General features: G+C 42.6%; 1 protein-coding gene across 3 annotated transcripts; it reads left to right on the forward strand.

Moving 5' to 3' along the window:
• Positions 1-2,759: 2,759 nt before the first annotated feature.
• ZNF131 (zinc finger protein 131) lies at positions 2,760-22,406 on the forward strand. 3 transcript variants are annotated; one of them, XM_074812721.1, is made up of 9 exons: positions 2,760-2,861; positions 4,480-4,663; positions 6,405-6,543; positions 7,991-8,092; positions 8,891-9,035; positions 11,825-12,185; positions 12,288-12,510; positions 17,042-17,172; positions 20,275-22,406. In XM_074812721.1, exons 2-9 carry the CDS (start codon positions 4,604-4,606, stop codon positions 20,935-20,937), a joined length of 1,824 nt encoding a protein of 607 aa, XP_074668822.1. In that variant the 5' UTR covers positions 2,760-2,861; positions 4,480-4,603; the 3' UTR covers positions 20,938-22,406. The 3 variants fall into 3 exon arrangements, with proteins under 3 accessions (XP_074668822.1, XP_074668820.1, XP_074668821.1); XM_074812719.1 differs by having other exon boundaries at positions 11,825-12,510; XM_074812720.1 differs by lacking the exon at positions 4,480-4,663 and having other exon boundaries at positions 11,825-12,510.
• Positions 22,407-24,575: the final 2,169 nt, after the last annotated feature.

Here is a 24,575-nt window from a genome sequence, read left to right on the forward strand (position 1 = left end):
CACCTAAGCATGCCTTCTGACTTCTTGGTTTTACATCTGCAGTTTATAAATTCCTTCATTTCTTCAGGCAAGAGGGGTTTTCTTTAATAAAGAAGGGAAATGTATGATTCACACTTCTCTATGATTAGTTTAGTGTTCATTTTTGTCTGTTTGCTACTTCACAGCTCTCCCTGGGAGGGGCTACCAATACTCAGTCAGTCTGGCTGGATGTTCTCTGCCTTCTTCAACATTACCATAAGAAACCCAGAACACCTATGGAAGGGAACACCTATGCTTTGGTATTATTCCCAAATTTGGACTGAATGTTGTGTCCAGAAGGCTTATCACGTTATCTTAATGAATACAGATTTCTTCAAAGTGTCACTGAGGTGATTCTGGAAAAGGGAAAAAACACAGGGAATTTTTAGCCATACAAATGGCTAATATGAGTTGAACTAGAGATACTGATAAAGGTCATTTGGATGTTTGCTTAACATTTTTTCCTCATGTAAATAAAACGGACTATAAACCAGGTTATTTTGAGACTGATAACTAAATTACATTGTTTTGTAACATAACTCTCAGAAATCCTAGAGGTAGTGCTGGGAAACCACACCCATCTCTAAGAGAGGAAAAGGAGAACCTGAAAAGTTATAGCTCAGTCAGTAAGTCTAATCTTATATTTGAAAAGCTATTAGAATTATGAACCATTCATTTAAAAGCTCCCATCTAACCTGACAGTACAATTAGAAGAGTGAAGACACAGGAAAAAAGTAAAGAAACAAACATTATGGAAAATGCCATGGAAAACAGCAAATGGTCAGAAAAAAACCCATAAATTAATGAAAAATAAGCTAACCACCGACCTTTTCTGGATAGGTAGAAGGTGCTGGAATGGAAATTTTTAATTCTTGTGTTGTACTTTGGTCCTATAGCTGTAACTTTAGCAATATTTCATTTTAAATTACAAGCTATTGGTCGTACAGTTCCTCAACTGAAAATTAGACCTACAATGGTTTAATGCAAGCCTTTATAGTTTCTAAATGGAGGAGGCATCAACATTCCTCATCTACTGCCCCATACCAGAAAACAAGAACAGGTGTGGCAGACGACTCCTGGATAGACAATTGTCTGAGCAGATCTACTAACAAGAACAATGGTATTGCTACATTAGCAAGGCCATTAAGCAATATGTGGAAACATAGGGGACATAAATTTGACTTCAAACTTTCTTATATTGTTACAAACTGTCACTATTGATAAAGCTTTCTTGTGTTACTGTATTATAAAACACTGTGCAGAATCTTAGGAGTTTATGTATTAAAGAGTATATAAAAATTAATTTGAACTTGACTGAATGTCTATCATTTACGTTTTGGCTGATGTAGGATTTCTATGCTGAACAGCTGCTTTAATAGGCATTTACCCTTTTAGTGGAGAATGAACACGGCAAAACTAATCATGTACATCGGCACCAGGGAAAAGTGATGGGAGTTCATAAACAAGTTCACTCACAGAAATTGCATGGGCAAGCTTGTAAGAACACACAGCCATTGCATACAGCAGCTTTTCTGCTGTCATGGTTGACATAGAAGCTGTCAAAGGGACGATCATTGTGTCTGTTTTGACAAATTATTATACTGGTTTATTTGGATGAGTATGTTTTCATCCAAGCCTGCCTGACTAGGGATGCCCCTGAAGACTCTGGCCTAGAAGAGAAACCTGCGTTTCAGGTTGCCAGCGGCCAGACAGGATAGCTGAGGGGCTGGTGGCAGCCACTGCCGCTCGTTATTTTCTCCTCAGGCGCCTCAGCCAAATAACACAGCAGCTCTGTTGGAGCTCCGTGACGCGCTGCTCCGTCGTTTTCTTCTTCAGCTTGTGGGGACTCGGAGCTGGGGCAGAGGCGGCGCCACGGAAAGGAACGGCAGCCTTGCAGGGCGGTATTTCAGTGCGGCTCTTTACACCAGTTCATGATACTCGAGCACTATTTTAAATTATAAAAGAAAAACACCGCGGTGCGCGCCACACCACGGAACGCCGCCGCTCGCTCGCAGCAACGCGGCTACGAAGCCCGTCTCGGAGAGGAGAGACGCGCGTTTCCCTTCGGCGAGCGGGACGCACCACGCGTGCCTGGCGCCACCCGGCACCGCCCTACGGAGGCATTGGCACCGACTCGCCGGTTCACGGCTGAAACCCGCGAACGCGCCGACTGCCTGGGCGCAACGCGGGGTTTAATGTTATCCTAATGGTGAATGTAATTGCGCTTTCCCTCCACCGTCGGAAAGCAGCCGGTGCCCCTCCGGGGGCCGGAAGAGCCGAGGCCGCCTCCCCGCCGCCACGCTGTGCTCCGGCGGGCGCCAGCCAGCCGCGACGGCCGCTGCCGCCGCCAGCCCTCCTGCCGGGCGGGGTGGCCGCCCGCCGCCGAGGCTCCCGGCACTGCTCCGGCCCGAAGCGACTCCAAGCCGACGGCCACAGCCGCCGCTTCCCGCGGCAGCCCCGCCACATATAGACGCCGCATCCTCCTCAGCGGCACCAGGGGTGCCAGCGCTGGGGGAAGGCGGGGGAGTGCGCGGGAGAGGCCTGCCTCTGGCCCGCCCCGGCCGCGGCTCCTCACGGCAGCGGCGCCGCCCACCCCTGGCGACCGCTCCCCGCCCGCGGGCGCACCCACGCGGGCCACAGCTCCCAGAGTGCACCGGGCCGCCAGGCCCCGCCCCCCGCGCGCCCCGGCGTGTGAAAGGTGACCCTCTGCGTCACTTCCTTGGCGCGGTGCAGGCCGGGAATGCGAGTCGCGATTGGCCGGCACGCGCCCCGCTTTCCAGCGCGCTAGGGAGCAGGAAGCGGTAACGGCGGAGCGGGCGCGGCGGGGCGAGGGGCTCCTCGCGGTGAGTACCTAGCGGAACCGCCTCCCCACCCCGCGGGGCGCCGCGCCGCCGGGGCGCGACCTGGCCGGGAATTGAAAAGGGATCGATTTAATGCGCGCTTTGATGACGTAATAAGGACTAGCGAGGCGGCGTTGATGCCAAACGCACGGCTCGGGCCGGCACCGGCCCGGTCCCTTCCCCGGGGGTACCCCCGTGGGACACCCGCTCCCGCCGGCGGCCGCCCGCACCGCTGTCGGGGCGCCTGTGCCCGGCGGGCACTCGGCGCTGTCTAGGCCTTCCGCCTTCTCCCGCTCCTGGGACTCGGCGGGCGCTCATTGGCTCTCCCGCCTGGGGCGGGCTGAGCCGCCGCCTTACGATTGGCGAAGGTCGCGCTGACTGCCATCAGCGCTCGCCAATGGGGCCGCGGTTGGGCTGCGGGAGGCTGTGGCTGGCTACGGGGCGCGAGGGCTGAAGCCCGCGGGACGCGCGCGCGGCCACCGGGGCTCGGTGGGGGCGGGGCCTGCGAGAGCTCGGCGGAGCCCTAGGGCGGCGGGTGGGGGCTGCCGGGGGGCGGGGCCGCCTCGTGACCGCTGTGGGTGGTGAAAGGCCTCTGCCGCCCCCCAGCAGCGCGGCTGCCGGTGTCGGGCTGGGCCGCCACCGCGTCAGGGAGGCCTGGTCTGTGGCTGAGGGGACCGAGGGGCTAGCTCGTGTCCCCGTTCTGCGGTTGTTATGTTTGGGAGAAAATACGCAGCGAAATGCACAAGAAGTTCTCACTTGTGTGTTCCCTGGAAGCAACCACTGCTGTAGCCCGCCAGGCACCTCTCAGATCGCCCTTCCCTGAGATGGCTGCAGGTGGCGGTGGTTGGGCCGGTGTTCGGTCTGCTCCTCCGGGTCATCTCAATTGCCATAACGCTGCTCTGACTGGCTGCATTCGTGTATGATCTGTGCAGGCAAAGAAAACAAATGTCATTCTTAAAATACAAGGAGTTCCTGTTGTAGTGCAGTCCAGGATAATAATAAGATGGCTTCCTTCTGGTAGATTTATAAAAACATCTGCAAGTCGCATGCATATCATGTGAGATGCATCCATCTTTACAAACCGATAAACTTGTCAGTAGTTGGCTGCATCTTCTAAAAATATCAAAGTAAACAACTGAAGTAGTCCAGTTTCCATCACTCATCTGAGCCTACTTTTAAGTGGCAACTTGGATCACTTCTGCCTGCCTTCCTTGGCTTCTTGGTTTTCCCAACTGTACCTTTCACTTCTTCCTCCAAAGTAGTCATGCTCTTATAGAATATATGCTGTCCTGTTGGGCTTTTTTCTGCAATAACGCTGAGTTTTTATAATGAGAATACTCAATGAGTGCTGCAACTGCATTTAGATAAACAGTAAATGCACATTTTTTGTAATTCATGCCAACAAACTATCATAAGTTGTATGTTTTCTTATTCATGTTATTTAAGTGTTCTGAGAGAATCTTTTTTAAATTTCTCAGGTAGGGGGAAGGTTACCCTCTTATTTTGAGGGGTGTTTTAGTAAGATATCCCTACAAATATTCAATTTGGAAGTAAATTGCATTTGTGTAGGTGGAAATCATGAGAGTTGGAGGTTAAAATTTTGTTTGTTTTAACTTTTAAGGAGTTATGCTTTTAACTGCGAGTCATCTGTCCTTTTGTGATGTGTCAAGAATGGTCAAGAAGAATTAAACAGTGAAGTAAATGGCTGACAACTTCCCACATAAGACTTGTATGGGGAATACCAGATGATGGAAGAAAGGCAGGAGCTGCTCGTCACCTCTCTTAGACCCATCGTTACAAATGAGGTGAAGTGAATACAGCAGCAGCACCTGTTCCCTTCTACCTCACCTTCTCCCTTGCCCCCACAGGCTGGTCTCCTCTATCCCTTTTAAGACCCTGATAGGTATTTCAGCATCTCCTTGGCAAAGCAATAACAGCAGGTAGAGCTAGACTTCCATAAGCAGTTGCTTCAGCTCTTCTTTTTTCGTACTCTTGGCAAAATGACTTCTGCATGAGCCAGTCTTTCCGAGATGCAAAAAAAGAGTGTGTTTTATAGTGAAAATAGGAATTCCACAATTTCCTTTACTTGATGTCTGTTAGCCATAAGAAAATAACTTTGCTTTTATTGTAACTGGGTAATTCTCTCTGCTTCTATCAAACCCCGTATACCCGTATGTGTGTTTGTTGTAAGTGAGGTACAATTTACGCGGCCGCACAGGGGAGTTACCAAGCCTGGTGGCATCAGCTCAGATGTGGTTAGTACATGTAAGGAACTGTTTTGCACTCAGGACTTTCCAATTCCAGTCACACACAGACACACAAAAAAAATCTGCACTAAAAGTCAGGGAGCACCTGCTCTCTGGTTTCTTCTAGGACTCAAAAAACCCCTGGTACTTTGCCACACTGGAACTTTCCATCTCTGTAGTCAACGTTTGGTTAGATACTAGCTGCTCTCCTGACTTTCTTCCTTTTCACTCTACTAATTGTAACAATGTAGTGAAGGGTATGTCTCAAATTCCTTTAAAACTCATTCACACCTAGTTAGAAACTGCTCTTCAAAGTGAGTTAGACTGTGAAAAGAAACAGTGTTTCTGTGCTAATATGACTTTGAAATGTCTTCGATTTTTTCTGTGGTGCTCTCAGTGTGAGCAGTGTGAATGTGGGAATTGAAGATGAGAGCTGCTGCACAGATCTGAAGTCATTTTGCCTGGAGTTAATATGTGAAATGCTTTCATTGAAAGGCTTGGATTCTCTCCTGAGGTTCTTTTGCATGAGCAGCAGACTAACATCTTTGTCTAGACCACAGGCACAGAGTTCTGTTAAACCTCTTCACGTTTGAGAACCTCTGCAGCTCCCAATGCCAGCTATGCTTATTGTATAAGGGAGGAAGATCTGTCAGATTACAAGCATATGTGTCTTTCAAAAGTTTGACAAAGAATATTTCACCTTGCAGGAAGAGAAGTACAAGCAGGCTAGGTGAATAAGATGCTCTTTGCTCTTGGATGTGACAGCACATTAAATGCCTGGTGTCTCCCATGTACTCAGAAGCTGAAAAGTGCTGCTTTATTACATTCTTATTTAAAGGAACTAAATGTCTTGTGTTTGCTAGGTGCAAAATGTGACTTAAATATGAAAATTTTAAGAACTGTTCTTGCACCAAGTAGATTGGTAGAATTGCGGAAAGTAACTGTATAAAGATTCTGACATTATGCTGCTGAGGTGTTGTTGAATAGTTAGCTGTGGCGGTGTTACATCCCTGCAGTATTTGCTTCAAGGGAGGTGGGTCCGTGCTGAATCTGTAAAATAAAGAAATACACTTACCCACTTTGACTGTTTTTTTTTCATGTGTATAAATACCACAACAGTAACTCTACCATTTCCTACCTGTCAGCTAAAATCAGGTAAACCTGTTACCAAGACAGTTTAGTGTTTCTGTAGGTTTTGTAGTCCCTGAAAAGTTCTAGTTCATTGATGTTTGTATACTAGCCTGACTGTGCATTTACTGTGTGGCGCAGTATTCTTACTCTCATACCACATTTCTTGCAGACTAGTCCTTTCGCCATGGAAGCCGAAGAAACGATGGAATGTATCCAGGAATTCCCTGAACACTATAAAGTTATTTTGGATAGACTGAATGAACAACGAGAGCAGGACCAGTTTACGGATATCACTCTGATTGTTGATGGTACGTACAGGCCTGAGAACTTGTTGATATACAGGGAATTCTGAAAGTTATGCTGGGAAGCTGTTGGGTTTGTCACAGGTCAGCTGTTAAACTGGGCTGCTAACAAATCTTGGTTCTATACCATTCTGTGAGTTGCTTGTAGAGTTTCATTTAAAATCTCAGGGTGAACAGAGTCTCCAGCAATGATTAATAATTTTGCTTCTGCTTTTCCAAACAAGGGGCTAAATATTTTCAGATAGAAGCCCACTTTGAAACTGCTGTGCTATATTAAATGTGTTGTCTAAGGATTTCCAAAACATCACTAAAATACTTTTTCCCTAACTTGAGCTGCCTGTTTGCATGCAGAGAACAAATATTGTGTTTTTAAAAACAAAAAAACCCACCAACCAACCAACCAAAAACCAAAACAACAAACCTTGAAATAAGACTTACTTCTTGCTTCTCTGGTATCTGCCTACTGTTTTAATATATATATATATATATAGTTAAAATAGGGTAAAAGCACTCACTTTTCTTTTTATATGTGTTCTAAGGACATAAATATTAGTTTAAAAGGATGACAGAGGTATAAATGCTTATTATGTCCTTAGAAAAGATGGTGTCTGATAGGTCGTGTAAGACTACTGTTTTAGAACAAATGAGGACTTCGGTGCAGATAGAGAGTGTCCACTAGCACAGACTTAGCTAAAGGAGTATGACCTGAGCTTTAAAAGGATAGCAAGAACTCACTTGAAGGAAAATGGTCCTGCAGAGCCCAGATTAGAAAAAAGTATGCAAATGAAGAAAAAATTGCTCTTCAGGAATTGCTGTAGTTTAACTGACAGCACTTGCACAGAACTTATCCTGAATGTTTGTTCCTGCTCTGGTACTACCAAACCCATGTGTTGAGCTCAAAGCTGCTTTTGTGTGAAGCTGTGTAGTTGTAATCCATGTTGCTTCTCTTATCTCTGTCCTATGGAGCCTTATGAATGTTCATGTCTGCGCTGGGGAGAAGGCAGCATAGTGATGGGGAATACGCAGTCTGGAAAACAGGAAAAACAGAGCAGAACCACTTCTGGTCTGCAATGGTTTTGGTGCTTACAGAAGAGGTGATAAAATACATCAGTCTGTAAGAGTAACAGTAAACAAGGAGAGCCTGGATAAAACCTGAGAGCTGAGCCCAAGACATACAGGAAAAAGTTTGCATAGGAATTTCCCATAACTTAAATATCTGAAAAGAGAAACACTGGGGTGAGTGAGTCCTCCAGCTGATTGAGTTGCAGAGCTTCAGCAAGGTCAGTGATGTCAGCAAGGGACAGGGTAGCTGCAGTAGTATCCCATGTTACAAGGAGACCCACTAAGTGACTATATGCTGCTGGAATAGGTTTGTAGACTGGTGGTCTGTCTTCTGCTTCTGCACTATGAGTGAGGAAGGTGTTATCCTAATCTAAAATTTTTGTCTCTCTAGGTCACCATTTCAAAGCTCATAAGGCTGTTCTTGCTGCCTGTAGCCAGTTCTTCTACAAATTCTTCCAAGATTTCACTCAGGAGCCTTTGGTGGAGATTGAAGGTAATCTGATTTGTGCAAATAAAAACCTTCAGAGCTGTGTGCCCAAGGTAGAAATTAATGTAGTGTCCTTGCTACAGGATTACGTACATGCTTGGTCCTATCAACTGACTTACTAGATCTCAGCTCTTGAGTTGTTCTGAGGCAGCTACCACCACTGGAAAAAAACTTGCCCTGAAGAAAAATTAAAAGCAGAGCAGTCTTGAATTAAATCTTTTGAAAGGGAAAGTTGTTTTTTTTCCTTCTTCCCCCTGGTATATGATGGCTAATGGAGGTCAGGCAGACCCTCTATGATTTTAGGACTGGCAGTGTGACATACAATCTCTTCCCTGATAACAGCCATTCTGGTCAGGTGAAAAAGGCTGCCAGTGACGGCCAATGGCAGATGGCTTGGCTGGGATGCAAGAACCGGACAGACATGAAGCAATACTTGCCTGGTAGGTAGGGATCAAATTCCTGGAGCAGTATTTCAGCCTCCAGTAACTTGCTGCTTAGGGATCTCTTGAGAGACAGACTGTATTTTTGTGTTTAAATCTGTATTTTTTTATTATTCAAACAGCTTTTGTCCATCTTATCCTTCCTTTTATCTTTATTGTGGCATTACTCTGTAGTTGTTCCAGATTCACATGTTTCTATAGTAGACTTTTTATTCTAACATGAGCCTTTTAGAGTGTCATCTTTATGAAACTGGCAGCTACAGTACTGTGAGCAAAATGGTGAACAGTCAAGTGTGCAAGATTCATCAGATAAATGAGACTGAGGAATTGCTGAAAGAAACTTGTTTTTCTTGCCTGTATACAGGTGTAAGTAACATGGCATTTCGTCACTTAATTGAGTTCACCTATACAGCAAAACTAATGGTCCAAGGTGAGGAAGAAGCAAATGATGTTTGGAAAGCAGCTGAGTATCTACAGATGTTGGAAGCAATCAAAGCACTCGAAATCAGGTAAGCACGTAAGCCTCTTCCCAATGCTGAAATCCAGAGTCAGAAGAATCCCTTTACGAGAGCTAGCTTTGTGTATTTTGCAATACTGTTCCTTATCCTGGAGCCTCCTAAACTTGTGCGGGACCATATGGTTTTCTACTACAGGATATGGGTCAGAAGTATACAGGCTGAAAAACAAATGTCACATTCTTTGTGCTCGAACTTGATGACAAGTGACATCGCTGGTAAACATCGCAGACATTGTAGGGTTGTGACTTTGTGGTAACTAATACCAGGTCTCTGTACTATCTGAATGCCCACACCTGATCGACAGCTGGGTGTACAGTGACAATGTGCCTCAGGTAATTAGACCACATTAACAAGCTTGTGCTGGTGTTTTGTCTTCATACAGCTTTCTGCTGTTGATGAGAGAACAAGCAGTGATCTTAAAACTTCTTGCTGCAAAATTAACCTCTCAAACTTCTTGAATGAATGTAACTGTTATGATGAGTTTTATATGGGATCAATGCTTAGTCAAATGTTGCTCTGACATCTCTTATCCAGTACCAGGAACTGTGCTCCATCACCAGACTCCAACCTGAGAAAACCAGGTGCCAGTGCCATCACGCTGGTTTTCTTCCCATTCCTTTCCTTCCACTCTTCCGTCTCTTTACGGTTATTCTTGCTTTCTCTTCTAGACACGCTGAAGGTCTTTGTATTCAGGCTAAGGAAAAACTATTGCTTCCATTTTGTCTCCCCATAGACATATTGGACAAGGAGAATGGCAATGGCCCCAAGTTCCTCTAGTAGCCCGTTAACATTTTGTTTAATAAAAACATCCATACACTGGAAACTTGATTTTCAACATCAGCATTTATTTCTGAATTAAGTTATTCTGTCCTTATTTTGTGCTTATTCTGTGGATTGGCAGTAGAGCTGGATAAGTATGTATTTTTTTTTTAATAGGAAAGATAAGGGATTGTGCATTTCTAGTCCAACCTTCCAACCCCACAACCACCCTTTTTTGATATTATTAAGTATGGTACTACCAAAATATTTTTTTTTCAGTTCAGGAAAAGAAAGCAGACTTTTGCTGTCTGCTTGAGAAATTTAAAAGAAACTTGAAACTGAAAAAGCCTTGTTCTCATCAATATTACTTTGAGTCACTGTACACCAGTAGAGCTGTTGAACCAGGATTTAGATTCATCCATCAAGCTAAACTGTCCAGCCTGCAATTATTTTACACTATTGTATAATGTTATGCAGTTTGTTGGTTATATGTCATTAGTAAATGCTGTCATTTTTAGGTTACAAGGAAAGAAATATTTCGCTTAACGAATACACATGCAAGTCAGTCTGTTCGTTAGACTTATTTCCATTGTTGATAGATTTTGAAAAATTTTTTGTGAGAATTTGTTTGGCTTATTTTGTGGGTTTTTTTTTGGTTAGAAAGACAAACTTGAGTACCACTGTCAGTCTGTTTTCTGCCCTGCCGTAAGAGGGAGAAGAATTGCAATACAGTTCCTCAGTCGGAGCTTTGACTGAAAGCAGTAAGCTTCAGAAACCTCAGCTGAAGTAGATAAGATTATAGAACTAATTATTTGTATAATGCATCAGAGTTGCACATCACATAATCTAAATGAGAAGGAAAATAAGCAGCCATTCCTTAAAGCGCGGTTGTGTTGTTTGTGTGTGTCCCCATTCAAAGTTTCACAGAATGTGGTCAAGGACAGTATTTTCCTCTTTGAGCAGATTATTCTTTTGGTATGTGATCCTGGAGCCCCTTGCAGTAATGTGCAAAGTAACTGTCACCTTCTAGACATCAGAATCTAGGCTAGATGAAGCTGTAGGTTTAGCTGCTCTGTTTTCCTGTGTCTGAATAGAGTAAAGTGCAATTTAATGAGCTGTATCCATATATCTCTGACATATGACTTGCAGATACTGGGCGAAGCCTTATCTCTCCTATTACTAGAAAACATGAAAGTGATAGGGAGTAGATGACATGAAAGGATTCATCGGGCTGCAAGGACTCATCAGACAGCTTGCTCCTGTCAGCCTGATTTGAGGGGAAGATAGCCACTCATTTCAAAATTGATAATCAGTAGTAAAACCCTCCAACGCATAAGTGTTGTGAATGATCTTGAGGGTATGACTTGAAAGTATTGGCCCATTCAGCTCTGTCTGGGAGATGCGATGCTATCTGACATCTTGGATGAAAGGGGTGTGTGTGTGTGTGTGTGTGTGTGTGGCTTTTATTTTTTACCTCAGCTGTTAGCTGTGTGCTTTCCTGAAGTACAAGCTATTATTATAATCATTGTGTGAAGTCACAGCTGTAGTGTTTTCTAACAAGCTGTAATCCCTGCAGGCAATTGCACCAGAGCTTAAGAGGTGAATAGCGTAGGAAGGACTTGAATCTTATTTCTGAGTAGGCAGGGCAAAGAACTCCTTCCTTCAGGGAAGTTTTCTTTCCAAGTACAGAATTTCATAAGTTTCTTAGATAAACCTTAGGTCATTAGGTTAACTGGCCTTTCTTCTTGGTAAGAGTTTTGTATCATTGAAGCAGAGCTATTTAAAACACTTTAGTAGCCTTATGTCAAAGGCTCTGCAGCTTTATCCATGCTATTTTACATCTCTAAGGAGTATAGATTAAGGACAAATTAGCTTCTGACATGCACATAGATTATTATGTGGTCATTCATCATTCAGCTTCTTTGAGAAACAGCTAGAGAGTGTTGGATGCAGAAGCTCAGGCAGGAATTGTTATGTCAGTGTTTATAGATCATAACCATGTTTATGCAAATGGTTTACAGGAACAAAGAAAATTCATCACCCTTAGAATCAAATCAAGCACAAGGTAAAAATAAACCAAAAAAGAGGAAGATAGCTGAAACCTCTAATGTTATCACAGAAACACTACCATCTGCAGAATCGGAGCCTGTTGAAATTGAGGTTGAGATTGCTGAAGGCACGATTGAAGTGGAAGATGACAGCATCGAAACACTTGAAGAAGTAGCTTCTGCAGAGCAATCCATAAAGTACATACAGACAACGGGTACATCAGATGAATCTGCTTTGGCTCTTTTGGCAGATATCACCAGCAAGTATCGTCAGGGAGAGAGAAAATGCCAGATCCAAGAAGGTGATAGTGCAACTGATCCCTCATGCAAACAGGTAGAAGGTATTGACATTGTGGAACTACAGCTGTCGCACATGAACAATTTATTCCACTGTGAGAAATGTAACCGTTCGTTTAAATTGTTTTACCATTTTAAGGAACACATGAAAACACACTCTACTGAGAGTTACAAGTGTGACATATGCAATAAAAGGTACCTACGAGAGAGTGCTTTGAAACAGCACCTCACCTGTTACCACCTTGATGAAGGTGGTGCCAGCAAGAAGCAAAGACCTGGCAAAAAAATACATATATGCCAGTACTGTGATAAGCAGTTTGACCACTTTGGACATTTTAAAGAGCACCTCCGGAAGCACACAGGTAGGAGTACTGCTATAGTCCTGTCCTTGTGGCCTTGGCTCCAGTATTTTGGGTTTTTGCGTGTTTTGGGGAAATAGAGAATATGCTGAAGAGAACACAAGTCCTGAGTGCTAGAAATACTTGGCTTCTAGTTACAACTAGAATACTGGTTTGTCTTTTTGTTTGTTCATTCGTTTGTTTTGTTTTCCACTGACGTAAATTTTAGAGGGATTGAGGTGGTTAAGAATAGGTACCTAAAACCAGAAAGCACTTACAAAGCTTCTCTTAAAAATAATTTCTTGAGGGATGTTTCCTTCTTCAAAAGTACCAAACTGAAGAGCTACACTTAATTTCACAATTCTACTAGTAAATGTTTCTGTTGAAATATGATCTGAACTGTGAGCTTCTCATTGGAATACAGTTTAGAGAGTTTTTTTATCCAACAGAACTTCTGAGGAAATGCCTATTAATACATTAGGCATAAAACACCCTCTAAAAATTCTCTCTTGTACCATCTGGTTTCCAAAGTTTCACCTTTGCTCTTGACAATTCATTTGTGATTTGATTTTTCTTTGTTAATTAGCACAACAAAACATTTTAGTGACTATAGTACACTTCTTTTACTGTGAAATCTGCCTCTCTGAAATCTGGATAGCATCTTTTGAGTATAAAATGAGTTGTGCTCCTTCTTTATAACATGGGAGGTTAAGATGCTACTTCTTCATCTCACTGAAAAGTCTGCTATCTGAACAGGTACTGAGCATTATACAGATAACTCTGAATGTAAAATACATGTGGTCCTCATCTTCCAGATGTTTTTGTTTAATATGTCAGTCATCAGTAAGAATTAAATGGAGGGTAGCAGCCCTGTTTCTTTTGCAGCTTCTTATTGTTAAAGCCTTTTAGTTCTAATTTCTTTGTATCCATGTATGGGACTGCTGAGTATTGATGACACTGTGTCCAGTCTATTCACAATAGCCCCTTAAAAGTTCCATTTATAAACAGTCTTTGGCAAATTCTTACCCCTTATGAAGCAGGGAGTGTTTCTCCATTATAAGCAATCCAAATACAAGCTCCTTAACAAAAGTCTTTTCAGAGAAAAATTTGTGGCAGATTAGCAGAGTAGCTCAAATAGCACAATACATTGGTTGCTGTTGCGACAAAGGATTTTTGGGACAAAGTAACTGTCATGGTTTAATCCCGGCTGACAGCCAAACACCACGCAGCTGCATGCTCACCCTCCTCCGCCCCAGCGGATGGGGGAGAGAATTGGAGAATTAAAGATAAGGAAATTTGTAGGTTGAGATAAAAACAAATTAATAATTGAAGTAAAATAAAATAATGAAGCAATAGTAATAATAAAATATAGAAATGAGTAATGCACAATGCACTTGCTCACCACTCGCCAACCAATGCCTAGCCCATTCCCAGCTAATGATCCCAGAGAAGAGAAAATCCTGAAACCACAACCCTGGAAGAGAGAGACCCAGCTTCCTGGCCCACCCTCATCTCTATACCGAGCATGACGATACATGATACGGAATACTCCATTGGCCAATTTGGGTCCGTTGCTCTGGCTGTGGTCCCTCCCAGCTTTTTGTGCATCTGTGTGCTAGCACAACACAGGAAGTTGAAAAAACCTTGATTTCTTACCGATAACTTAAAACATCATTATATTAACGTTCTTCTCATACCAAATCCCATACTGAATCCAAAGCCCAGCACTATTCTAGCTACTAAGAAGAGTTAGCTCTATCTCAGCCGAAACCAGGACAACAGCTTAGCATATCACAGGAGGTACAGAGTACTTTCTAAATGTATATTGATACAAGTATAATGCATGAAGTCGTTCCAGTTTAGTGTTTTCAAAAGCCTTAAGCTTAAAATCAAAACAGATATTACCATTTAAATGTGGTCTCCTAAGATCAGTGGAAAAACGCCCACTCAGCCAAAGGCTTTCTAAGTTCTGAATTCTGTTTAACACTGGCTGAACGTTGAAATGAAATAAAAAGCCTGGGAGAAAATGTCCTACAAAGTATTTGATCCTGTTGCTGCTTAATCACAACATCAGCAATAACGTGAAAGTAGCAACTGGGGCAAAAGTAGACACCTTATCAAGTGTTGGTAATTCTTCTTGATCTAGGAATTTGACATTACCAATGGCTATCATCTTTGTTTGTCCTGTGAGTTACTTACAATTGGCAAGTGAAATATCATCCATTCTCATAGAGGGAAAAAACAATAATCATTATATCAGGCCATAAACCTCCCTCTTCATAAATTCTCACTTAGATGAGACTAAACTCATAGCTGGATGACATGCGGGGGAGGAGAAGCAAGTTGTCTCTCTTAGCAGAGGAGTTTAGCTGCCAGCTTGCCAGCGTGTTTCTCAGAGAAGATAGCTGGCGTGCTCTCTGTGTTTTCTATCACTGCTGTGACTGGTGCAGCCCAGGTCACAGCATTGATTTGCACTGGGCAAGAAGTCACACAATGTCTTTTGGCCTTTGGATATTGCCACCAGTGTCTTTGAATTGTCACTTTTGGACACTTTCAGCAGAACATGTTGGAGATTACTGGAGAATTTGAGTATGAATAGAATAAATCTGTCCCTGACTGGCGCCTTGCTCCAAGTAACTATTTAAATGTGACCAGATCACGGGGCAACTGAAGGCCTGTGGTGTGAGTTTTGCTCTGTAGTATCCACTGGTTGCTTGGGCAAAGTCCATGACTTCTGACCTACAAGACTGGTGTCAGTTCAGCATCCTCTGCATTACCTGTACAACAGTCTCCAAAAACATAGCATTTTGTAACCATTAAGGTGAATGTTCCCACTATTTAACATTTTTCTGTAGCCTTTAGGTGTATGTTGTGGTTTAACCCCAGCTGGCAATTAAGTACCACACAGCCGTTCTCTTGCTCTTTACCCCACAGTGGGATGGTGGAGAGAATCGGGGGGGGGGGGGGAAGTAAAACTCGTGGGTTGAGGTAGAGACAGTTTAATAGGACAGAAAATAAAGGGGAAATAATAATAATAATAGATTATACAAAACAAGGGATGCACAGTACAATTGCTCACCACTTGCTGACTGATGCCCAGCCAATCCCTGAGCCACAGAGCCCTCTGGCCAACCCCCACCCCCCCACCCCCCCCCCCCAGTTTATATACTGGGCATGATGTCATAAGGTATGGAGTATCCCTTTGGCTCATTTGGGACAGCTGTCCTTGCTGTGTCCCCTCCCAGCTTTTTGTGTGCTCCCAGCCTCAGGGCAGTATGAAAAGCTGAAAAGTCCTTGACTTCATGTAAGCACTGCTCAGCAACAACTAAAACATCAGTGTGTTATCAATTATTCTCATCCTAAATCCAAAACACAGCACTATACCAGCTATTGGGCAGAAGATTAACTTTATTCCAGCTGAAACCAGGACAGTGTATAAATAAGAATTATAGGCTACTTGTGGATTTCTTTTGAAAAGCTAATTAGGAACTTCTGAATATCTTTATTTCTGATAATACAGGTTTATTGACTTTCCATCTCAATAGTCAGTAACTACTGCATTCCTGAAAATGCAGGCTTTTAAACTAGCTAGGATAGATTCTTATGTTATTCACTGAAATGCCTCAGCCTCTTTTGGAGTTCATTAAACTGTTTGTTTCATCAGTGATGTTGGTGTCAATACCTTCACAGATCAATAATCAGACTTTCAGAAGAAACACGCTGTTCCTAATTTTTTGTACTTTAATATCCTTGAATTTCATTGTGTTTGTGCATGATGAAATTACTAAACAGAGACACCATTTGTTCTTTGTTACTACTTGATGACAGTAATAACAATATGCTACTTTGGATGGAAAAAGAGAAGATGACCTCCTTCCAACCTCCCCTGTTGTTGTCCTTAGCTGGCTTCTGTGTTTGGTACCAGGTTTGAAACGAAGTGACCAAACTGAAAAGGATTATTTATCTTCCTTGTGTCCATTTCTGTCCCTCTGTGCTTTTTCTTCACTGTATTTTCGGCAGGGAGTGGTGGTGTTTGTTTATTTGTTTTAATACTGATGCATTGCTATTTTGTGGTCATTCTGTGCCAACTTCTTTTTCTGGAGCTCAGTTTCAGCTCTCAAGGATAAGCTGTTACTGTTCTTGAAAATAAAACTTTGTATTATTTAAATACTTCTTTCTTTAATGTGTCACTGTATATTTACTAATGTTGATTCTCTAGTCATAAATATTATCAGACTAAAAGAGAGAAATAGCTGCTGTTTCTGTAAGATATTTCGTCAGAATAGTAGTCTCATTTCCATGAAAAGCTAAGTGTACCTTAAATGGCACTGGTAATTGTTACATTGGTTTTTTTCTACATCAGACTTATGTCTCCACATTAGATTTTTGCCCTTTTATTTCTAGAAATAAAGTTTATATAGAATGTCTTTCTCCTGTAGAATAATCTAGTTGGCCACATCTTTACAGCATATTTATCAACCTACACAAAAAGGAGAGAGTAGAAGAGAACTAGCTGGTTTTATACATTTACAAGTCCCTGTATCTGTCTTAACAGGTGAAAAACCATTTGAATGTCCAAACTGTCATGAACGTTTTGCTAGGAATAGTACACTCAAGTGTCACCTGACAGCCTGTCAATCTGGAGCTGGAGCTAAAAAGGGAAGAAAGAAGCTGTACGAATGTCAGGTGGGTAATGGAAGTAGCAGAGTCAGAGGCTAGATACCTCCTTCCTGTGCTGAGGGAGTGTGGGAATACTAAACAGAAAAGGCAACAAGAGTGGGCTTATGTCTCCAAGAACTACTTCTAGTAAAATAAATATGAGGATCACATTCAACCACAACATGCAGATTAATTCTTGTATCTAAGTAGTTCCATTTAAAATACAGAATTACTGATATGGAGCCTCGTAATACTTAGAGAGATTCTTATGGGTAGGTAAATGTTCATCTGCATTTTACTGATGTTTCTGCTTCCTTTTCAAGGTTCTTGATGCACTGACCTAGTCCTTTCCCGCTTGTGAGCATGCTTCATTAAAGTCAAAAATACAAAGTACTATTTTATTTCCTATTTTATTCTTCTTCTGTTTGATACCCATATATTGACTTTGTCTGGAAAATCATTCCAATTTGCGATGACAATCTGCAATGTCTTTTAAGCAAATATAAATGCAGTAGATGGATAGCCTGGGTACTTGGTCACTATCTGTAACTGATATTTGAAAAGCTGTCCAGATAAATCTTACTTAGCTTTTAAAAGCTGATTCTGAAAAGCTAGAAAACACAAGAGCTGAGGTTGATTAAAGCATTCTTATTTGCCATTTTGCTGCCCCACTGCTGTGATAGTCTCAAATAAGAACACACCTCTTTTTCACCTTCACACCCTCCCTCCTTGTCTCTTTCCCTCCTCCTTCCCTTCCATGACCCCCACTCCCCCCACACCCAAGGCTCTCGCCTTCTTCAGTTCACAGAATGGCTGTGGTTTGAGGGTAAATTGGATTGTGTAGTGAAGAAAACTGCTGGATATCAACTTTATTGGCTCTAAAAGAGAGAGCAATCTTATTCACAGAAAGCATTGAATACTACAGGAGATGAATTCATTTTGTGTTGCTAATCAAATCATTTAATCAGAAGTTTCAATGATGCTGTTGCATCATTTAGTTGTTATGCTACTCTGAAGTTAATTCTTGGGAGCCTACCCTTGTCTTCAAGATAAGTTTGTTCTGAATGCAAGAATTACTGTATAACACAAAGTTGTACCTAACAGCTTCATTGAGCATACTGTTTTGTCTTTGTGTCCCTTTGGTCTAATCACTTTGTCATGGCTTTCTCTTTCTAAGTTGATACCACATCCTCTCACAGATGTTGTGAATGTGGATTAGTGTTTCTTCAGCCCATGGAAACTATAGCAATTCTTGGATAATTTTTTCTTGACTTTTTCTCTCTTTAGAACTAAATTTGAATAGTGTTCAATAAATACTACCCCTGTACTTGGCACTGCTGAGGCCACACCTCGATTCCTGTGTTCAGTTTTGAGCCCCTCACTACAAAAAGGACATTGAATTGCTCGAGCGTGTCCAGAGAAGGGCAACGAAGCTGGTGAAGGGTCTGGAGCACATGTCATACGAGGAGTGGCTGAGGGAACTGGGGTTGTTTAGTCTGGAGAAGAGGAGGCTGAGGGGAGACCTCATCGCCCTCTACAGCTACCTGAAAGGAGGTTGCAGAGATCTGGGGATGAGTCTCTTTAACCAAGTAATAAGTGATGGGACAAGAGGTAATGGCCTCAAGTTGCACCAGGGAAGGTTTAGACTGGATATTAGGAAGCATTTCTTTCCAGAACAGGTTGTTAGGCGTTGGAATGGGCTGCCCAGGGAGGTGGTGGTGTCCCCATCCCTGGAGGTGTTTAAGAGTAGGGTTGACATAGTGCTGAGGGATATGGTGTAGTTGGGAACTGTCAATGTTAGGTTAATGTTTGGACTGGATGATCTTCAAGGTCTTTTCCAACCTAGACGATTCTGTGAAATAAATCTTGGCTCACTGAACAAAGAGGAGAACAAAATTGTGCTTCCTTGATGAGCACTTTTGGTGCTCTTCAGTGTCTGCCTTGAGTACTCAGTTAGGCTCCACATGGCAAGAACAATCATTATGTGCTTAGGCATTAGTGGTGGTCATTACCTTATGTATGATTAAGTAATTTTGAGTGCTTATCTCTAAGGTTAGTATTTTACAAAATGTTCAACTTCTTTTAAAAGCACAAGCCTGGGGGGACAAAAGCATGGCACTAGCATCATAAACCCATTTTAGCAGACTTCAAACAGCAAAATGAAGATACTTAGCTCCACTACACAGACGTGTTCTTGAGTTAATCCCTGTCAGATACTCTGTCATCCTTCTGTGCTGCTGCTGCAAATGATGAGAAGATAGAACATTCTGTTTCAAAACTATTCGCCAGCAGGGACGGGGGGTTGAAACCTGTTCTTTGCTGCTTTCTGCAGCCAGGAACACTTGCATGGACAAAGAGCCTGTTTCTTCACTCCAAGCCTGACTGTACCCCACATTTCTCTCTTCTACCCTGGCATCTCAATTGTTTCTGCAGATTCTGTGTGTTGTTTTCAGGCTACTTATCTCAGTGCCAGCTGAAGGGAAGGAAGTGTGCTCAGTGTTTTGTGAAAATAGTGTGTCTGCAGGTGAGGGAGTACTTTTAGCTCAACAGAATTAAAGGGGTGGAGTTTTAAGAGAATTTTTTCTGCTGAAATCACTCAAATCGTTTTTTGAAATGGGCAAATGGGAGAGTTCCATCTAGCCAGTTAAACCTCACGGTGCCATGAGCAAATGAAAGCTGATAAGGAAAAGTTGGCTAGTAGTACTGCATCTAGAACTTTGGTAAAAGCACAGTTTGTATTACACTTTAATTGTACAGTATTATTACATAAATAGCTTTCCACCCAAAACTCTGGCACTAGACATTTATTGGGGTGTGATACTGTTAATGAATTTCACATAAGGTTAAAATAAAAAAACTTTCAATTGCTGTACTGACTCATAAATTTTGTAGGTATCCTGTGTATGCACAACTCAAAGTATCACACTGTTTCTTAAAAAGAAAGGAAGGAATACCAGGTCTTCTGTCCATCTGAAGCTGACTTCTCAGCTTTTACTGCTAACATAAAAGATTTTTTTAATCCATGTAGCAAGAAGCTACACTATGTGAAGCCATGATCTGAAATAGGCACTATACTTTGTCATATTTCTGTTGGCACTATTTAACAACATACTGTGTCTTTTGTTTCAGGTTTGTAACAGTGTGTTTAACAGCTGGGATCAGTTCAAAGATCACTTGGTAATACACACCGGTGACAAGCCCAATCACTGTACCTTATGTGATTTGTGGTTTATGCAAGGCAGTGAGCTGAGAAGGCATCTCAAAGAAATGCACAATGTTTCAGAACGAATAGTGACAGAAGAAGTTCTTCCAGTGGAAGCTGAACCAGTAACATCAATGACTATAATAGAACAAGTGGAGCAAGTCCATGTCCTGCCAGTAATTCAGGTACAAGTGGATCCTACACAGGTAGCTGTGGAACAGATGCACCAGGATCTCATACAGGACAATCAAGTGAAAGGCACACAGATGGAGGAACTGCAAGAACAGGTGCAAATTAGTTACTTGGAAGTTGAACACATTCAGACTGGACAAGGTGCTGAAGTTCATGTGGAGCAGTTACATGTTGAGCACGTAAATCAAATACAGATGGAAGAAGTACAGGCAGAACTTATAGATGGAACAGACCTTGAACAAGTAGAGTATGAAAGTGTTGATCCAGGAGAAGCACAAGAAAAGGAACCTAATCGAGTAGATGATGCAGATAAGGAAGATAATGAACAAGCTGAAGACTTAAAAACTCAACAGTCAGTGGGCACACAGAATGAAAAGGTGCATGACTATGACAAATAACCACACTGTGCAGTTTTAGGAATGAAATACCAAATTATTTTTGTTAACTTTTACATTGGTTTTTGAACTGTCAGTGGTCACCTTTCCAATATGCTGTTCTTAGGAAGCTGGACAAGTGGACCAAAGTTAGCTTTCTTCATGTACAGCTAAACTTCTCTCATATGTGAAAAATAACTTTCCCATTCATGTAATACCATGCAACAGGAACTACCACAGACATTGACAGCTTTGTGAGGATTTTAGTAATGAAAGCTTTTATCGTTACACCATCCCTGGGTATATGTAAGAGTAACTTCACCTCTTTTCCTCTTGCAATAGAAGCAAACTCTTGTTATAGATTTGCAGAGTGTCTGTGGCAGAAGAATCAGTAACATCTGGTGGGTTCTATTGTAAGTGGCAATTGAGTACCTGTGAATTTTCAGATCAGACTGTTTGCTGTAGGGAAAAAACTTTGTTGCTGGAGGTCTCTGAGCACAAAAATCCTGTGCCTTTTCAACATTGACTGGCTAGATTTCCACAAAGTTCCTAGAGTGTTCAAGAACCTACTTCAGTAAAAGGCAATGTAGGTAATGTTGTAGTGCTTTATATTTTTGCTTAAAATTGTCAGCTACTGATGTATTTTTTTTGCATAAAATTGAGAGGCACGGGGCTGAGGGAAGAAACAGGTTCTACATGGAGACAGCAGGACACACTAAAAGGGACACTTTAAAATAGGAAAAGCGCTGTAGAATGTGTTAAACATGAGCTGGAAGAAAAATACCAGCAGACTTTTCTCTTATAAATTGTCATTTTTAAAAATTGATATGCTTAAACATAAATACATAGGTAACTTATCTATATGGTATCAGGTTCCTGTTTTTTTGAAATTAGTTCTGACACTTGACACAAAGATGTGCTAAACATAAAAGCCATAGGTATGAATGCTAAACTGTGGGTTGAAAAGTAGGAGTGTAAATAATCAATATTAGACAATAAAACAATACCAACCATAAAATGTTGCATTACTTCATCCAATAAATTAGGAACAACTGAGTGACTGGTAATTACAGTCCCAGCTCTCAGTAGTAAGAATCAGTCTCATTTTTAATAAGATTAATAGCTCTTTACTGTAAAGTTAGATTTATTTAGAAAATAATTGTCTAGCTCTATGTCCAAGGATGCTAAGGACTTCTAATTATCAATTACTGCCTTGAGATTAGAGGTGCTCCACACTTCTGAAAAACTTTCTTTTCAAAGCCTTAACTGAAGGGAGGAATTTTTGCGAGGTTGTTCCCTAATGCTCTTGGTAATCCTGTAGATCTTAGTTAAAATCAGTCTTTTCTATTCAAACTTCTCCAAATGCAGAATTATTTCCTGGGATTTGTGCTTTTATTTAGTCTCGTTCAAAATTATTCTTGTGTTTCATCGTAGACTTTGAGAAACTGTTGCAAAACAAACATGGCTCTCAATTAAAAATTTAAACAATTTGATTAATGTAACTTGCATTCTTTTTCATGATGTTTTGTGTTTTATGAGATGCAGGTAATATGTGGTGAGATTTTGTGCAGAGGGAAGAATGTGGCCCAATGTTAATAATGAAAGTAAAAGTTGGCTATTGTATTTATACCTGGCTTTCGATAACACAGAGGGGACAGGCCTTCTGCTTAGCTGCATAACTCTAGGTTATTTGGATCTAGACACAAGATCTATATCTGTGGAATTAAAGGAACAATCTGGCTGTGTGTCTAACCAATGAAACTAACTTTTAAGTAATTTCAGTCCCGTGTAAATTGAGCAGTTACGTGGTACTGGTAGCAGGGCTGTGGTTTGGTAAGCACAGTCAGGCTATTTCTTTGTTCTGTTTGATCTCCTCTTTTCAACAGCCGTTCACTAATTTGGTAGGGGAGAAATGATGCTCTGTTGTTGTGCCCAGTGCTGCCCCATCCAGACTCCCACTGAGCCTGGGGTGGAGGATGTTGGGACCATGAGCAATCCCCTCCTCACCGGAGGGACAGGCTTAAAGGCTCTCCTCAAGTAATAACTCCGCTGGAGAGCCTTTCCCTTTGCAAACCTCTCTTCCTTATAATTTCCTGAAGCCCACATTGCTCCCACCGGTGAAGTCCCTCATGCCTCCTTACCGCAACAGCTGATATGCGGGAGGGACAATTGATGGGGGAGTCAGAAGCTCTGGCTGCTCTCTGGAATGGCCACCTTGCCATCCACTTTCTGCCCCAAATGTCTGTATAGACCCACAGACCTCTCCGAACTGTATTACCTACGCACCATTGGAGGAGTACACGTATATACTGCTGTCCCCAGAGCCCTGTGTTGTGCAGGTCTGTAGATTGCAGTGGCAGCACATGGGGTGAATGCTTGAATTTATGCCAAATTAATCAGCTAAAGCAGTGGGGTCTAGGCAGGGAGAAATGGAAAAGGGAATGAACAAAACCCCGTGAGGTGTGTCTGGATATAAAATAAAATTGAGCATCAAATTGAGACCAAGGTTAGAGGTAGACTTGTAGATTTATATGTGATATTCATGAGAGGCCATAAGCTGTTTCTGAAACTGGAAGGGGAAAGGGAGCTGATCGATAGTTTGAGAGATGCTGAGTTATTCAGGCAATATAAGAAAGGACTAGCTGCTGTGCTTTTTTTTGGTTTTTTTAGAATCCTGGGGAAAAGCATGTTTCATCTGCAGGCTTACGAGGGTGAAATAGGATGTCACTCCTGAGTGAATGGGTCACTGGAGGAGAATCATGCAGCCTCTGCTTTGTTTCGCCTGCCTGCAGTGCAACTTTTAATTAGCTAATGATGCAGAATATGGAACTCTTTTACACTAATTCTGTAACTCGGTATTATTTCTAATGAGAAAGCATTTATAATAGAGTTTAATTTGGTTGCTTATTTTTAAGGGTTGAAGTATCTCTTCTACAGGGACTATCATGAAAATGTGCAGTTAGATTTTTGTTGGTTTTAAACTGTGTTTGCTGCTAGCAAATAATTTAAAAATGAAAGCAACTTGTTTATCATGGAAATACAAATAATTTGTAGCTTGTCAAACAACAGCCAGCTCAGACAGGTACAGCAGAAGCTGCAGCCCTTCCCGGACTCACCAGCTCAGACCTAGTCCAGCTTTGGCCACAGCTGGACCCGACTTTGTGAGCGTTGTTTGCACCCTCGCCATGGCTTTGCGCACACGGTGAGAGATGCTCAGGCAGCTCCCTGCTGCTTTCTGCCTGCCCGCTTCTCCTTCTACCTGGAGCCCTGACATCTACAACGGTCTCTGCTGGGGCTTGGCTTTACCGTGCCTTTAAATGAGGGCTGGCAGCCTTTGGAGGAAATAATTTATACCGTTAAAAGACCTGAAGCTAGGCGTGGGGTGCAGCCTGTGGCTCCTAGGGTGCAGGTCTCAAACGTGGGGACAGGAGGACCTGGGGGCTGTGCCTGCCGGCCCGCCACGGCCGCCGGAGCTGTCCAAGGTTGGCAGCGGTGGCGGCGGCCCCTCCACCCGGGCTGCTCGCCGCCCCCCTCAGCCGGGCCGCCGGGAGCCGCGCAGGCCCCGCCGCCGCTCCTGAGGGCAGGCGAGGGGCGCGTTGGGGCAAGGAGCCCCGTCCGCGCCGCGGGGCGGGCGAGGGAGGCGGGCAAATGGCGGGCCGCCT

This window comes from Strix aluco, chromosome Z, assembly GCF_031877795.1.
Source record: "Strix aluco isolate bStrAlu1 chromosome Z, bStrAlu1.hap1, whole genome shotgun sequence".
NCBI lineage: Eukaryota > Metazoa > Chordata > Aves > Strigiformes > Strigidae > Strix > Strix aluco.

Excerpts from the sequence above, each read along its gene's own strand:
- ZNF131 (XM_074812719.1), top strand. The coding sequence starts at position 4,604 with ATGATGGAAGAAAGGCAGGAGCTGCTCGTCACCTCTCTTAGACCCATC. Across the intron at positions 6,544-7,990 it reads TATCACTCTGATTGTTGATG|GTCACCATTTCAAAGCTCAT; the intron begins GTACGTACAGGC and ends TTGTCTCTCTAG. Across the intron at positions 9,036-11,824 it reads ATCAAAGCACTCGAAATCAG|GAACAAAGAAAATTCATCAC; the intron begins GTAAGCACGTAA and ends AATGGTTTACAG.